This window comes from Falco naumanni, chromosome 4 (assembly GCF_017639655.2).
Source record: "Falco naumanni isolate bFalNau1 chromosome 4, bFalNau1.pat, whole genome shotgun sequence".
Taxonomy (NCBI): domain Eukaryota; kingdom Metazoa; phylum Chordata; class Aves; order Falconiformes; family Falconidae; genus Falco; species Falco naumanni.
The window spans coordinates 84,973,294-84,987,603 of NC_054057.1; the positions used below are offsets into that span (position 1 = coordinate 84,973,294).

Consider the following 14,310-nt stretch of genomic DNA (forward strand, 5'->3'; position numbering starts at 1 on the left):
GGGGGCCGGGCCCGCCCACGGGGTCGGGGCGCGCCGCGGCGGGGCGGGCCGGGGGCGGTGGGCGGCCTCTCCCGGCCCTCCCCGGCCCCCCCCCCGACCCCTCGCCCCCCCCCTCACAACCCCCCGCGGCACTGCCGGGCCCCGGCACACGGAAAGCCCCGGCCCCATCAGCCGGTCCCCGAGGAGCATCGCGCGAAGGGCGGGGAACGGTGCCCACGGACCGGCCGGTTCGTTAATTCGTTAATTAACTTGCGCACATGCCAGCTGCCGATGGCGGCAGGAGCGCCCGCGGCATCGGCGCCAGCTGCGGGACCTGGCCCGGCCCACCCTCCGGTAGCCCCCGGGCCGGCTGCCCCGACGGGCGGCACACGGGTCGGAGGCCACGCAGGAGCCCGGGGGGCGCAGCCTCAGCAGCTCCCCCCTGCTGGCTTTCCCGGGGGCAGCCGGTAAGCGGCAAGGCCACGGTTTCCCACGGTGGTCACCCCACACCGGGCTGCCTGTGCCACAGCCCCGTTCCAGACCAGGCCAGGGACCAGCCAGCCCCGTGCACAACTCACCCGCTGCCACGAGCACCAGGAAGAAGATGGTAAAGCCTCAGGCTTGACCTCGGGACCACTTTTTGTCTGTTTCGGAGGAAACCACACAGAAACGCCGGCGTTGCAAACGGGCGCTTACACACAACCACAGGTTAGAGACCAGATGTTCAGGCTGGGTCTCGTGGGAGAGCTGTTCTTTAAAGGATTAAAACACTTCAGCGACGGAGAAGGTCTAAATGCCAAACAACATTTTGCCTGTTGCGGTGCACAGCTCTGAAGAGGGCCAGAACAGCTTTCAGGTACAAAACCAGAGTAGTAGCTCACCTAAGAGGCAGGCACAGGAGCGAGCAGCAACCCAGCACCGGCAACGCTGATTTCCTCACCCCTGCTTTTGTAATTACTTCTGTCGCTTTTATCCCACTGCTAGTGGGCTCCGTTTTTCCCTCACGTAGGAAGCAAGACACATACCTGATCTGAAGCTTCCTTTAGAGCCTGAGCACCTCTTTTGTTTCCCGTTTCCTTACTGACCATTGGGAAATGCCTTTTTGCAAACCCTGAACAGAGTAATGCCTTTTTCCAAGCATAACATCCTGCAGTTGTTTTATGTCCAGTCAAGCATTTTCAATTAATATCAATTAATAATGAATCTGAGCATCTCTTGCTCCATATGTACAAGAAACTAACATATAAAGTTAAGAGGAAAAGGTCTATTAAGTTCTGTAAATTAGATCTCTGCTAAGATGCAGGAGTTACCGTGGATCGGCTGTTGTTTCCCCCACCACAACACACATACACACACTGAAAATCAACACAAAACTAGGCTTTGTCCGTCTTACAAAAATAGCTCTTAATGAGATTTAATGCCTGTCTCCATTTTACAGATGTTCCAGACAAAAATCAACCTGCATATTTTATATATAAGAACAGAACTTGTGACAAGTTGGAACATCCCCTCTGAGCTCGAGTCTTGTTTGGATGAGTGTAGAAGGTCACCTGGGTAAAACCTGCCTCTAGCTTGTTAAAAACATCTACGGTAATGTCAAGTTTTCCCAAAAATGATCCAGAAAAAAGACTTCACAACAAAAACAGTAATTCCTTACAATACAGATAAGGAATATCTGTTTAGGTAATTAAAAAATGCACCAATGTTTCCATGAACTATTAAGCAAAAATGGCTACTATAGAGTTATATAAGAAGGGAGCACCTACAGGTTGGATCTTCTCTGCTTAACTTAATTAAGGAAGCTAGAAAACTATTTCCGAAGACAGAAGAACACCAGCAACCTTATCCTGGTGAGGTTATCTTCACTACCTGGAAGTTTCGCAACCACAGGCAAAACAAGGCAAGTATTTTACCATCTGGACAGGCGAGCAAGCTGCATTTTGAGAGTTCTTACATTAAAATTCTCCCTCCCAGACAAGATTTCCAAAGCAAATGCTGAAAACCGTCTCAAGTTAAGATATAAATAAATAAAGTGGAGTTACAGGACTCCAATAGGATATCCTGACTTATGCTACAGCAGAAAATAGTCTCTTCTTAAATCCGAGCTTAAAGTGGTTTGAAATAATTTATGTGATCCATACCCTGTGACACGTCACTTATTTTTGGTTCTCGTTCTCTCAGGCATTTAGGAGATCTATGTGGGATTCGGAGAGATTAACTATATCCACTCCCAAGAGTTCTGGATGTTGTCACAGGTATCAGAGTCTTGCCAATTACATTTAAAACTGAGGTCTACTGCCACACCATAATGCTTAACGAGGACAGTACAGGATTTTAATTAATTCACACCGATTCTTTGAGTGTTGGTGTATTTTAGTCTTGAGTGTGCAGGTCTAGATTTAGAGTTGAGTTTCAGGACAGACAGCAGCACTACTTATTAGCACTTATTAGTCCAGTCTCACAGCAATCAGGAAAGACTCAAGTTGCTCTTCAAGTTAGTTGGAGGACCAGGAGAACGGCGATGAAGTTTCACTATCCGCCTAACGCACATGCTGCAGGCTCAGCAGTGGTAACTCGGAGTTCCCTGCCAGTATCTGAAGGCAGCGAGTGAGGTTGGGCACCCTTTAGTTCCGGGACTCTGAGGACGTTGGGCTGCGAACTGTTGACATCAGGTGGGACTTGTACGTCTTGCTCAGGCCAGTCATCCAGAACTTGAGAAGCTTGACGTTGTCTTCCTCCGCAGCTCCCAGGATGCTCAGCAGTTTTTGGGTATCCTCCTTGGGTCTGCTGTCCACTTTAGTGAATTTAAAGAGGACCTTCACTTTACTACAGAAACAAGAAACTCCTGTCACTATTACAATGGACTTGCAGGCATCAAACAGGGAAAGAGCAGTAACTGTAGCTTCTCTCAGTGCCTAGTGCAACTAAATGTTAATAAAAGTTTCAAACAATATTCTGTGGAAACTATTCTCATGCTCTGAATGAAGAAGGTGGTGGTGGTGGTGGGGAAGAGTACGAGAAAAGCAGGGATTAGTTAGGGGGATTACTCGTTTTCAGTAGTAATATCCATAAATCTAGTTCATTTTTCCATTCTAGCAGAAAGTAAAACAATTAATCGTGACAACTGGGAATCTCCCTGGGAGACAAATCCAGTGCCCATCTGGCCTTCAGATAAAATTCACAAAATTGTAATGTTCCATGAATTATTTCGCATGACTGTCTGGTCTCCCTTTATAACTGCTTGCAGCTTGCTTTGAAATGTAGTGCCTGAAGGTGCAATCATGACATCTGTTTGGCATGTTATCTGCACTGGAATATAGCACGCATTGACAGGCATGTATGTATTTGCATACTTCATCCTCACAATGTACGCAAGGCAGACAAGTATTGTCATGTAGGTTAACCTCCAGATGTGTGAACTGAAGCGTAAAGGTTAAGAACTGCTGAAAGCCAAAGAGAGAGTTAGGACTAGAGCAGAAGAACTCCAGTATCCTTAGCTCCCAACAGTAAAGCCAACTACTGTCAGTACTACAGCAGCAGTTACCTGACTACCAGTTTGTCCTGTACTCAGCTGGAACTGTGCCAGGATTAGTGCTAAAGCCGTTTCTCTGAAACCAGCGTAGTCGTACTTACTTCATCCACTCCTCCTTCAAGCAAACAAGGCACTGATCCACAACATCCACAGAAAGGTTCTGGTTGGTCAGGGCAGCTTCAATCTTGTTCAAGATTGTAGGGCCAACTACAGCGTGAGAAAGAGGGGGGAAAGGGTGAGAAAGAGGACACACAAGCTATAACTTACCCCTTACCCCTTTACTAGTTAATTGTTAGCAAGGACTAGTCCATTTACTCTACGGCCTGGGCCTTAATACCTGCTGGAATTACAGACAAGGATACATATTTGTTCTACCTGTTATTCTGTTTAAGAGCACTAGTCTGCACTCATTTGTCACCAGTATTTTGGTCTGGTGCATTAATGCAGCCTCCTCTATATACAGAAAGCTACAGTACCACAGAATCATAGAATCGTTTAGGTTGGAAACGACCGTTGGGATGATCGAGTCCAACCAATAACCCAGCACTGCCAAGTCCACCACTAAACCACGTTTGAAGTCTCCACTTACTCTTGATTTAATGTTCCTCTTATCAAGGGCAGTTCCAAGATACTTAATAAAAAAATAAACCAAGAACCAACCCAAGGCATTCCTCTCCTGGACCACTTTTTGGAATTCCCTAGCAGGCTTTTTTCCCCAGCAGTCCATGGCCTAGTAAGTAAGATGCTGTGGTGGTGAAAAGACCTTTCAGTCACTGTTTTTGTCCAGAAGCTTCTGAACATGCACTTGTTGGATGGAAAGTAAACTAACGTAATTATTCATGTAGGATTTACAACAGGAAGAACACTACAGAAAGAGTAGTCTCTGCTTTGCATTGCACCTGTAGTATCTTCAGAGGACAGAGCAGAAGGATTAGCCATCTGCCGTGTCTTTTGAGAGTCAGTGAAGCCAATTCATCTAAATTAAGACTTCCCAGAAAAACATGAGACTGATGGACCTGACTTGAATCATACCCAACTGCAAGTGTTCAGGTCCTTCAACAAAGTAGGAGAGACAAAAAAAAAAGGTCTGGGTATTTCTGTATCAGTCATACTAGTCTGCCAATTGGAACATGGGAGATGAATAATGTCACAGTCCTTACAAACCAGACTTACTCAAAATAAATGCACAAGTATTCCAGAATAAACACCGTTCGCTGTGGGTTACAGAAGAATTACCCTGCAATTGCTACTGTATCCATGCTACAGATTTCGTATCTCATTTCTGAAAATTAATAAGCAAAATACTGATCTGGTAAGGCAAACGCTTTATGATTAAAGACTCACCTCTAATAGCTGTATTATATAATAGCATTGTATACTGACCTGGCTTCTACTCACACTTCATTAAGCGCCAGTAAACGAACAGCATAAAAACCAGCTACAGCTTAAGATGCTCTTTTAATCTCAGTGATCCAGGCTCTTTCTGCTTTCAAATCACCTACCTCGATCTGCTGCAACAGGGCTACCACTGGTCACAACAAACTCGTACTTGTTGAGGGACTGCTCATCATCAAACACAGCTGGGTAGAGGCTGGACCGGGTAGCAGCACGAACCTCCACAAGCACCGCAAACTCTAGAGCAACAAGAGCCCAGAAAAATATTAACTGTACTAGCCTCGATTCTAAAATACAGCTATGCACACTGCTCTGAGAAAGCACACCTCCATCAGCTTTAAATATCTGGCCACCATTAATTTCTCCCCAAAAGGAACCAGGATTGTCAGCTATGATCAGTGCTTACAGCAGGAGTCACACCTTTCAACTACTGAAAGGTCACGGGGAAAACAAAAAGTGCTACAGGTTTTAGTTCACACAGCATTGTTAGACCATCTGCCCATGCTTAATAAAAAACCGCCCAAAATCTCATGTTCTTCAACAAAAGATGATAGGGAAAGGAGAGGGTTCTGCAACAGGCTCTTACCAGATGACAGTATGTGGGGTGGGATTTGGACATGTGGGCTAAGCCCTAGGAAATTACACCGATATGCCTCTTCATACTGGTCGCTATAGGGGATGATCCGCACACAGCCAACAGGCAGCATAGTCTAGAGAGGGAAAGAAACGTATCAACAGAGACACTGGAGTTAAACAAGTAAAGTACAATTTTCTCCCTGAATTCACGCTCCTGATTGAGGGGGATCTGAAGTACCCTACTCAGCTTGATAGACTATGCAGTTGCTGAGGACAACCAAGACATCCAGAGGTTGAAAGTTTGTTTGGTGGGTGTTTTTCCATTTTTGTTGTTGCTTTTTCAAACCCATGTAATTTAGAACACATTCTCCATGAGATGACATGTCAAAGACAGGTCATTATGAGGCTGGACTACTAGAAAAATACATGTAAAAATATGCAGTCAGGAAATAAAGGAAAAAGTTTCTACCCGTAGCACATCAAAAGCAGACTGGACAAGATCTGTATCTCGAGCTTTCCAGATGACCTGATTCCCCATCAGAACATGCCAAGCCAGCATGCGGAATGCTGATGCCCCAAGAACCTGAAAAAAAAAATTTAAAAATTTCTGCATTAGTTAGGAAAAGTAGTGAAATGCCTGCTTTGCCCTGTTGAGCTGAACAGCAGAAACGAACATGAAAATTTAGCAGGCCTTGTGCCCAGAGTAATAGCTCTAAACCACAGTGCCAAGATCAGAATTTCTTTGACAGGTGCGAAGGGCATCAGACTGTCATGCAAAGCAATATTCGCCCCCATCTGCGGTTTCAAGAACAAAGAGCAGCAAAGTACCACTTTGCCAATATGCCCGCTCAATGACCCAATTCAGTATCAAGCACATGAAGAGAACAACAGTTTCATTTCTCAGTTGCTCCAAATTCTTCAGTGCTCTGGCTGGACTGCATCAACCAGCCCACTTGGCCAAATTAGCACGTTTGGTAAGAGGGACACAGGCCCGTTTGGAATGGAACTGAACAACTTCTGTTAAACAAGAACTTTCAGGCATTCTCTGATCTGGGTTATGTTCACAACAGCGATTCAGGCATAGAAGGTGAAACAATGTTCTTAGACAAGCCTCCAAAAGCACACACGTGCAATACACCGCTGTAGTTCACTAGCTTCAAGCATTCAAGCATACTGGGAGACAGTACAACTAAAGGAGGCTAAAGACATAAAGCAGGTATTTGTCAGGAGTGTCCAGGAAAACAAGCTGGTATGAAAAAGACTTTGGGTCAAATGCACTGAACCTTCCCCCTCAGCCAGGGAGAACTGGAAGCACTGGTGAAAGGCTAGATCTGTACAGAATCATTTGTTTTGTTTCTAAATGATTTTTTCCCCTCTGAAACATTTTTGTTTTAAGCAAACAGTACTTAGCTTTGAAGATGTCACACGACCTCTGTATTAAATTACTGTTGTCACTGCTTTGGGAAGAAGAAAAGTGCAGAGTTTGAGAGAAATCATATGATCCCATCCCACATGATCAATGATCACTAGAGGCACACATGATCTCTGAGGAAGCGAGCGTCCTTAAGAGGTGCAGTTCACACCATGCCCCAAGCTGTGCAGGCTCTGTGCTGAACACAGAACCAGGAAAGAAGCCTAGACTGCAGGAAGCACATGTATCTTTGAAAAAAACATTATCAGGAGAAAAGAAGTTATTATCTTGTGAATTCAACGTCAGAGTAACTGTGCTTCTCTCCTACCTGTCTCATGTGCCGGAGAGACCGAAAGACAGACAACCTTCTGTGAGCCACATTCCAGCTATTGCAATCTGGCATCAGAGATGTTTCAGGTGAGCATTTAGACAGCTCCTGCCCTTCCACAACATCTGGCTGGGAAGAAGGCTTCTCTTCTTCCTCAGAACCATCCCAACCTTCTGACTCTTCTTTCAGATCTAGGAAAAAAAGGCAGCGGTCATAAAAATTGCTGCTCTCTAAGAGAGGGAACTGCCTCAAAAGCGCCTACGCACGCTGCAGCCGACTGATTTTGGCTGCATGTGGGAAGGCAAGAGTTCAGAACACAGTAACTGAAAGTACTAGCAGCACAGACACACCTAAGTGTTAACGAAGTTTATTAACTCACATAGAAGACAACCACTAAAGGGTCAAGAATGAATTTTCATCTACAGAACAGAAAGTCACATCTTTTGACCAATTATCCGTTCTCTACTCTTTTTAAAGGTCATGGCCAAAGCTTTGAGGAGGGTTTTGTAGACTTTAGTCTAAACAGATTAATTCAATGCAAGAAAAAATTGTCATCCTTTAATTTTAGAAATTTGGAAAAAAAAAAAAAAAAAAAAAAAGAAGTCCATACGATGTGACTGCAAATTCTTTTGGCTGTAGAGATTCATCAGGAGGGCCAACCCAGCCAGCCAGAACAATAATCACAATGATGCAACACTCCTAACTCAAGTAACAAACACCACATGCGCATGCAGAGAGCCTAGGAGGCCAAGGGCCTTGATTTCACATTCCTGTCCCAGTCATCTCCACACGGGAGAGCGCATCAGCTACTGTGGAAACTGCCACTAAGGTAAAGTTGATGAGTGATGGCTGTGCTTATGCTGCTGATGAAAGGACTTGGTGTTTTACCATCTAAAGCATTCTCAGAGGATCTTCCAGCTCTGGAAATTTCTAGCTCACCTGCAAGTTTTTCCATCTGAACAAGGGTGTCTTCTGTTGGTGCTCCTTCCAAAAGTTTCTCTGTAAGTCGGCTACCACAAGCTTTCAAAAGCCTGGAGACATTGAAAGAAACAGAAGTAGCGCTCATTAGGCCTGCTTGCTAGGTGCAAAAATCCAGTAAGAAACTTGGTGCGATGAGCTCAACAAAGAATCCAGCCACACACCAATTTGTGTTTCCTTTCAACACCTCAATGTGCTTTCCTTAGTGTGATAACTATCAACGCATCTTACAACCGCCGCCACTCAAAGTCACCTACCATTTTGCAACCACTTGGTGCAACATACTTATCCCCCATCCAAGTCACATGCCAGTGTCGCAACCCTCCCTGTGGCATCTTTCCAGGGAAGCCTGAGGAGCAAATCAGGCACTGGAGCAACCGAACTCCCACAAACATACCGCTGTGCCAAACGGCTGTGCCTCCCACGCTGCCTATCGCAACACACAGGCACTTCCAGGTGAACCACCACTGTACTCCAAGCGTGAACCCGAGGTACAACACACTGGGGGTACAGTATCTTTTCTTTCTTCCATGCTTACTTTTATACTGCACGGCCTTTCCGTCCAGATAGAAACGGCCTCCATTAGCAGCCACGTTAGTAGGTTTACTTCACAGCAACAAGACTTTTTTTTGTCCTAAAGGCATCAGCAGGCTGCTGTCTTCCTGTGCTTAGCTCCTTCCAATTCAGAGGTTACTTCTGATAGACCAGGGGCTGTGCTGCTATTCAGCAAGACCTGGGCAGGCTGGGGAGCTGGGCAGGGAGGAACCCAAAGAAGTTCAGCAAAGGCAAGTGTCGGGTCCTGCCCCTGGGGAGGAACAGCCCCCTGCACCAGCACAGGCTGGGGCTGAGCTGCTGGGGGGCAGCTCTGCAGAGAAGGACCCAGGAGTGCTGGTGGACAGCAAGTTGCCCATGGGCCAGCAGTGTGCCCTGGTGGCCAAGCCGGCCAGTGGTGTCCTGGGGTGCATTAGGAGGAGCAAGGCCAGCAGGTCAAGGGAGTTGATCCTTCCGCCTCTACTCTGCTCTGGTGAGGCTGTGCCTGGAGGGATGTGTCCAGTTCTGGGCTCCCCAGTTCAAGAGAGACAAGGAGCTACTGGAGAGGGGCCAGCAGAAGCTATGAAGAGGATCTCTCAGGAGGAAAGGCTGAGGGAGCTGCACCTTTTTAGCCTGGTGAAGAGAAGACTGAGAGGGGATTTTATCAAGGTCTACAAATATCTTAAGAGCCAGAGACAGGAGGATGAGGCCAGGCCCTTTTTCGTGGTGCCCAGGACAAAGGGCAATGGACACAAACCACAACACAGGAAGTTCCATCTGAATATGAGGAAACACTTCCTTACTTTAAGGGGTGACTGAGCACTGGAGCAGGCTGCCCAGAGGGAGGCTGTGGAGTCTCCTTCTTGAGACATTCAAAACCTGCCTGGACATGATTCTGTGCAACCTGCTCTAGGAGAACCTGCTTTAGCAGGGGGTTGGACTAGACGGTCTCCAGAGGTCCCTTCCAACCCTGATTGTTTTACGATTTTGAGACTACTTAGCAAAGTCCAACTTACTACCTCAAGTAAAAATACCCCAAACACTCAAATCACATTTCCACCCTTTCAGAATATGGCAATATCCTCTTCATGAAGGAGCAGTAGAAGCTAGAAACACAAACGGCATTACCAAGCAAAGGAAGTATGCAAACATGCCCACAGGTTTTCATCATTGGTCAGTGAGGTTAAGGAGCGGGCTGCATTGCCGTTCCGCTGGTGCAGGAAGGGAGTGAAGGCTGTGTTCATCCGCTGGGCACGCTGAGGGCACCCATACTGCTCTGCTTCAAACACCTGCACCACAGAATAAGAGCAGTGAAAGAGACCGAAGAAGACAGAATGCTTACATAAAGCTGAGCCAAAAAAAAAACCACCAGCAAAAACACAAAATGAAAAGGGTGCATCACACACAGGCATCCAAAATATATTGTAAATTATGGGAAGAGAGAGGGAAGGGACATCTTATTCTTAGCTTGACTAAAGTTATCATTAGGCAATGCCTGTGCTCCAAAACCACTGTCCTTAACAACTTCAGTTACTTACATTTCTAACAGAGCTACAGTCTAGCAGTTACGTCTGTGAAGTGTTATGACTGCCTGAAAATGACAAAGGCATCCTGTTCCTTCTCTCCTACACCCCGAGATATGCACCATCCTCTTGTCCCTTGTCTCAACCTTAATGACCACCTAACTGCAATGAGCAGCATCAGCTTTTTGACTCAGCTGTAAATCAGCTGTCATAATGTTTTATTAGCATCGAGTCAAATGGACTCTGTGCATTGACCTACCTTAAGTGCTTTGCCCTGAAGCTCATCAATGATGCCTCTGATTTTTCCCAACAAGAAAGGCCAGGAGTTGATGAGGTAAATCCGGTCCATCATGATAGTGATGATGCTGTACCAGCGCTGGAAACCTCGAGCCAGGCTGTCTTTGATAAAGAAAGTGTGGCTGAACACAAAACCATGCTGTTCATCTCCAAAAAAAATAGGGCCTTCACGTCCTGGGCAGACCTGAAGGGCAGGAACACATACACAAAAACAGTTAAGCACATCACACAGCTGAAATGGTAATAAACTGAATAAAGCTTCCTGCTCTTTAACACACTTGATGAATAAAACAAGCCTTTTTAGGCTACTGTACAAAAGGTTTGGTCAAACAGAACTTCAGAGGTATTCTACAAACACTACAAAACATTCAATTTAACCATATTTTAAGAATTCAGCTCTATTCAACTACGAAACTGTTGAGAATCCACAAGGGATGTTGCTGATCCCGACACACAAACGCTCACCAATCTGTAAAGTTCTCCCTTCACTTCTAATAGATGCTGAATGTTAATGGTCTACAAAAATCAAGTATCTCTTTGTACTAAACAAAGATTCCAACATCTTTACCAAAAAAACCCAATAAACACCTAGGAGCAAAACCAAGAAAGGGAAATTTTTTGGTGTCACAAGGTAACAGGAAGGAAACCGCAAGCTTATCAAAGATCAACCTTAAAAATTACCACCAATCCTGGATGGAACAGACTTGTGTGTCTGACTTTCCACCTCCGTGCCCCTTTGTTTCAGGCTGCACAGAGAGCCAAGATGAGCAAAGCACTATCCTGGATTTGAAATGACACGTAAGTCCATAAGCAGGTTTTCTCCCTGTACTCCCAGGACAGTTACCTCACAGCTCAGACTACGAACACAGGCCTGGCGCACGATGCTGAACAACTGGGGGTGGTTTGGGTGCTGGTGACTGACGTACTTGATAGACGTTTCTTTATCGTGGCTGACATATCCAGGATGTCCTCCTGCAAGAGAGCGGCAACCCTGAAGACAGAAAAGCAAATCCAGCCATAAATAAGCATGCAGTTATTTAAGGTTTCCAAATGCCTCTGCATATTCCCTTCAAAATGTAGGGAAACGTCACCTACACATATAGGTAAGAACACAAATAGTTAGAAGACAAGAAATATAAGTCAAGGTCAGGATGTGAACCCAGCTCCTCACGTAGAACTCCCTGCAATATACTTCCTCTGTTCTTATGTTCATTTTCCACTATTTAATTTGGCTGTGAACATGGTGCTGGTAGAATTCAGTTAACAGCAGCTGTGAAACCAACTAGCCTAACAAACCTGGCCATAATCTAAAGGAAAACAAATAACAAATATCTCAGAACACAATATTAACAGTAGACAACCATGAGAACAACCGAGAACATACACTTGCTCTATCGTTTTAATTGCTTTTGCATTTTTTCTCCATTTCCTAATCAATACTACTCTTAAAATTACTATTAATAGATAACCAGACCTAATCTGATAAAGTAAATGCTCTTCAAGGACGAGGAAAGCATTTCTCAGACAGAAGAGAATCACAGATCACAGGGTTTAAAGAGACCTCGAGACAACATCTTGTCAAGGTCTATATACTCAACAACAGTTCCTTCATCCTCTTGTCATGGATCATTATGGTGCATGAGGACCTGGAGATCTTCTTGTACTAGCAGTCACATACGAAACAACTGCCGTTCACATGGTTTTTTCCTCTCTTAAACAATTAAATTTGCATTCCAGAACCCAAGAGCCTTTTAGTTAAGCCAAAGGCCTCTGCTGTCTGCACACAGACCCGCACACCTACCTCACACATGTCTGACTTCTTTGGCCCTGGGCTGCTGGAGTCGGCACTGGCACCTTCTGCTGGGCTGTGCGAGCGGATCCGACTGCTCATCTGAATGCCACCCTCCTCCTCTTCTGCCTGCTCATTCTGCCCCGAGATGTCCCCGCTGCTCGCGCCTTGGGGAAGCGGTGAATGCAGAACCTCAGTACAAAAGAGGGTGCGAGGACCGTGGAGCTCACAAAAATGGCAGAGGGCAACAATAGCGTTCATAGTGAGAGCTCAGCACATTCGCCAGGCCTCCTGCAGGCAAGGGAGACACACACGGTATCAGTAACCTGATATTAAAGCATCTCTCCGGCAGCATTGGTGCGAGTCCTGCTGTATATCCCTCCAGGAGCAGCTGGCCTTAAGCTCAGCCTCAGGGACCAGCACCGCTCCGCCAGGGGCGACCTGACCAACGACCCTCCGTGCCCTGGCGGGATGGGGCCCGGACCCCCGCGCCCCGGTACCCCTCAGGCCCCGCCGGGGTGGAACAGGGACTGGGCCGGCCCCCCATGCCCGGATACGGCCAGTTTTACAGGGACAGGCCGGGGTCTGAACGACCAGAGCTCCGTACCCGGACACCCCGGGCCCCTGCCCGGGGTCCTCAGGCCGCAACGCGCCGGGACCGGCCCCGCTCAGCGCGCCCGGAGTCCAACGCCTCAGGCCCAACCGGCCCCGGCCCGGCCTCCCCCTCCGGGCCCCGGGCTCCTCGCTCCCAGACCGGCCCGCCCCGGCCCCCCCGCGCTCGGACGGCTGCGGCCCGGCCCCGGCCCCGCTCACCGCGGCTCCGGGCTCCCCCGCCCCGGCCCGTCCCGTGTCAGCGGGCGCCTGACACAGCCTGACCCGCCGGCCCGTACCATCCCTAGCGGTAGCTGGGGGGGGAAGACGGGCACACAACTTCCCTGCTGCCCACCCGCCGCCGCCGAGCGGCGAGAGGGAGGAAAAAGCGGGACAGAGGGAGCAGGAGGCCGTTCGTACCGCGGTACCGAGCCGGTCCTTCCCGCCGCTCTCCCGAGGAGCCCCACGCACCCCTCCCCCGCCCGGGCGCGGCGGTGCCTCGGCCCACGACCGCCCTGTCCACCGGGGCTGGGCAGAACCATTACCTCAACGCGAGAGTGGGACAGTTGAGGAGGTTCGGAAGCCGCCTCCTCCCTTCCCTCGCTGTCCGCTGCCCCGCCGCAGAGAGCCAACAGCAGTGCCCGACCTCGGGGGCAGAACAAGCCGCCGCCTGCGACCCTTCGGCGCTGCAGGCGGAGCGGGCCGCGCTCCCCCGCGGCGGGGTGGTGCGGGCCGCATGGCGGGTCATGTGACGGCGGGCGGGGCCGGGTCCGCCGGGTCCCCCCGCAGGGTGGCGGGGCGCTCAGCGCGGCCGGGCACCCCGGGTCCCTGCAGGACACTCGGGGCAGCCCTGGCAGGACGCAGCGGGTGCTTTAGTTCCTTAAAGCACCGGGAATGAAGATGGAGGCGTCCGTGAGGGACCGTCTTTTCCCGCTCCGTTCATAAAGCGGTTCCATGCAGCCGCTCAGGCAGGCGAGCTCAGGCTGGGCCTTACAGGGACGGGCGCTCTGATGGAGATCCTCTCCGTTAAACCCCTCCAGTTTCTGTTTAGGGTATCGGGTTTTATTAAATGCCTGTTTACCTATAGAAAACCATGATGGAAAAATAAACCAAGTTGCATGTGAACTCGTAATCCTTTCCAGCTTCAAAATCGTGAAATCACTGCATCCCACACACATTTTTACATAGGAGTTGATCCCTACAGCTTTCTGAAAACACAAGTCCTGCCCTGCATCCCTCCAGGCCTTACTACCAAACAAAAGCCTTTCACAAGGTAACCACACAGATCATTAAGCTGAGTACAACTTGTACTGGAATCCCAAGAAAGGGCAGCTACGGCTAATACCCTACAATACGTGCCTCTGGATTCAAGCAGCCATG

At 48.2% G+C, this 14,310-nt stretch overlaps 1 protein-coding gene across 4 annotated transcripts; it reads right to left on the minus strand.

Moving 5' to 3' along the window:
* Positions 1 to 1,377: 1,377 nt before the first annotated feature.
* FLCN (folliculin) lies at positions 1,378 to 13,628 on the minus strand. 4 transcript variants are annotated; one of them, XM_040591960.1, is made up of 12 exons: positions 13,476 to 13,628; positions 12,352 to 12,630; positions 11,395 to 11,541; positions 10,513 to 10,734; positions 9,859 to 10,019; positions 8,161 to 8,252; positions 7,222 to 7,412; positions 5,952 to 6,065; positions 5,493 to 5,616; positions 5,014 to 5,145; positions 3,613 to 3,718; positions 1,378 to 2,805 (listed from the first exon to the last, which is right to left on the minus strand). In XM_040591960.1, exons 2-12 carry the CDS (start codon positions 12,598 to 12,600, stop codon positions 2,604 to 2,606), a joined length of 1,740 nt encoding a protein of 579 aa, XP_040447894.1. In that variant the 5' UTR covers positions 12,601 to 12,630; positions 13,476 to 13,628; the 3' UTR covers positions 1,378 to 2,603. The 4 variants fall into 4 exon arrangements, with proteins under 4 accessions (XP_040447894.1, XP_040447895.1, XP_040447892.1 ...); XM_040591961.1 differs by lacking the exon at positions 13,476 to 13,628 and adding an exon at positions 13,351 to 13,453; XM_040591958.1 differs by lacking the exon at positions 13,476 to 13,628 and adding an exon at positions 13,153 to 13,241.
* Positions 13,629 to 14,310: the final 682 nt, after the last annotated feature.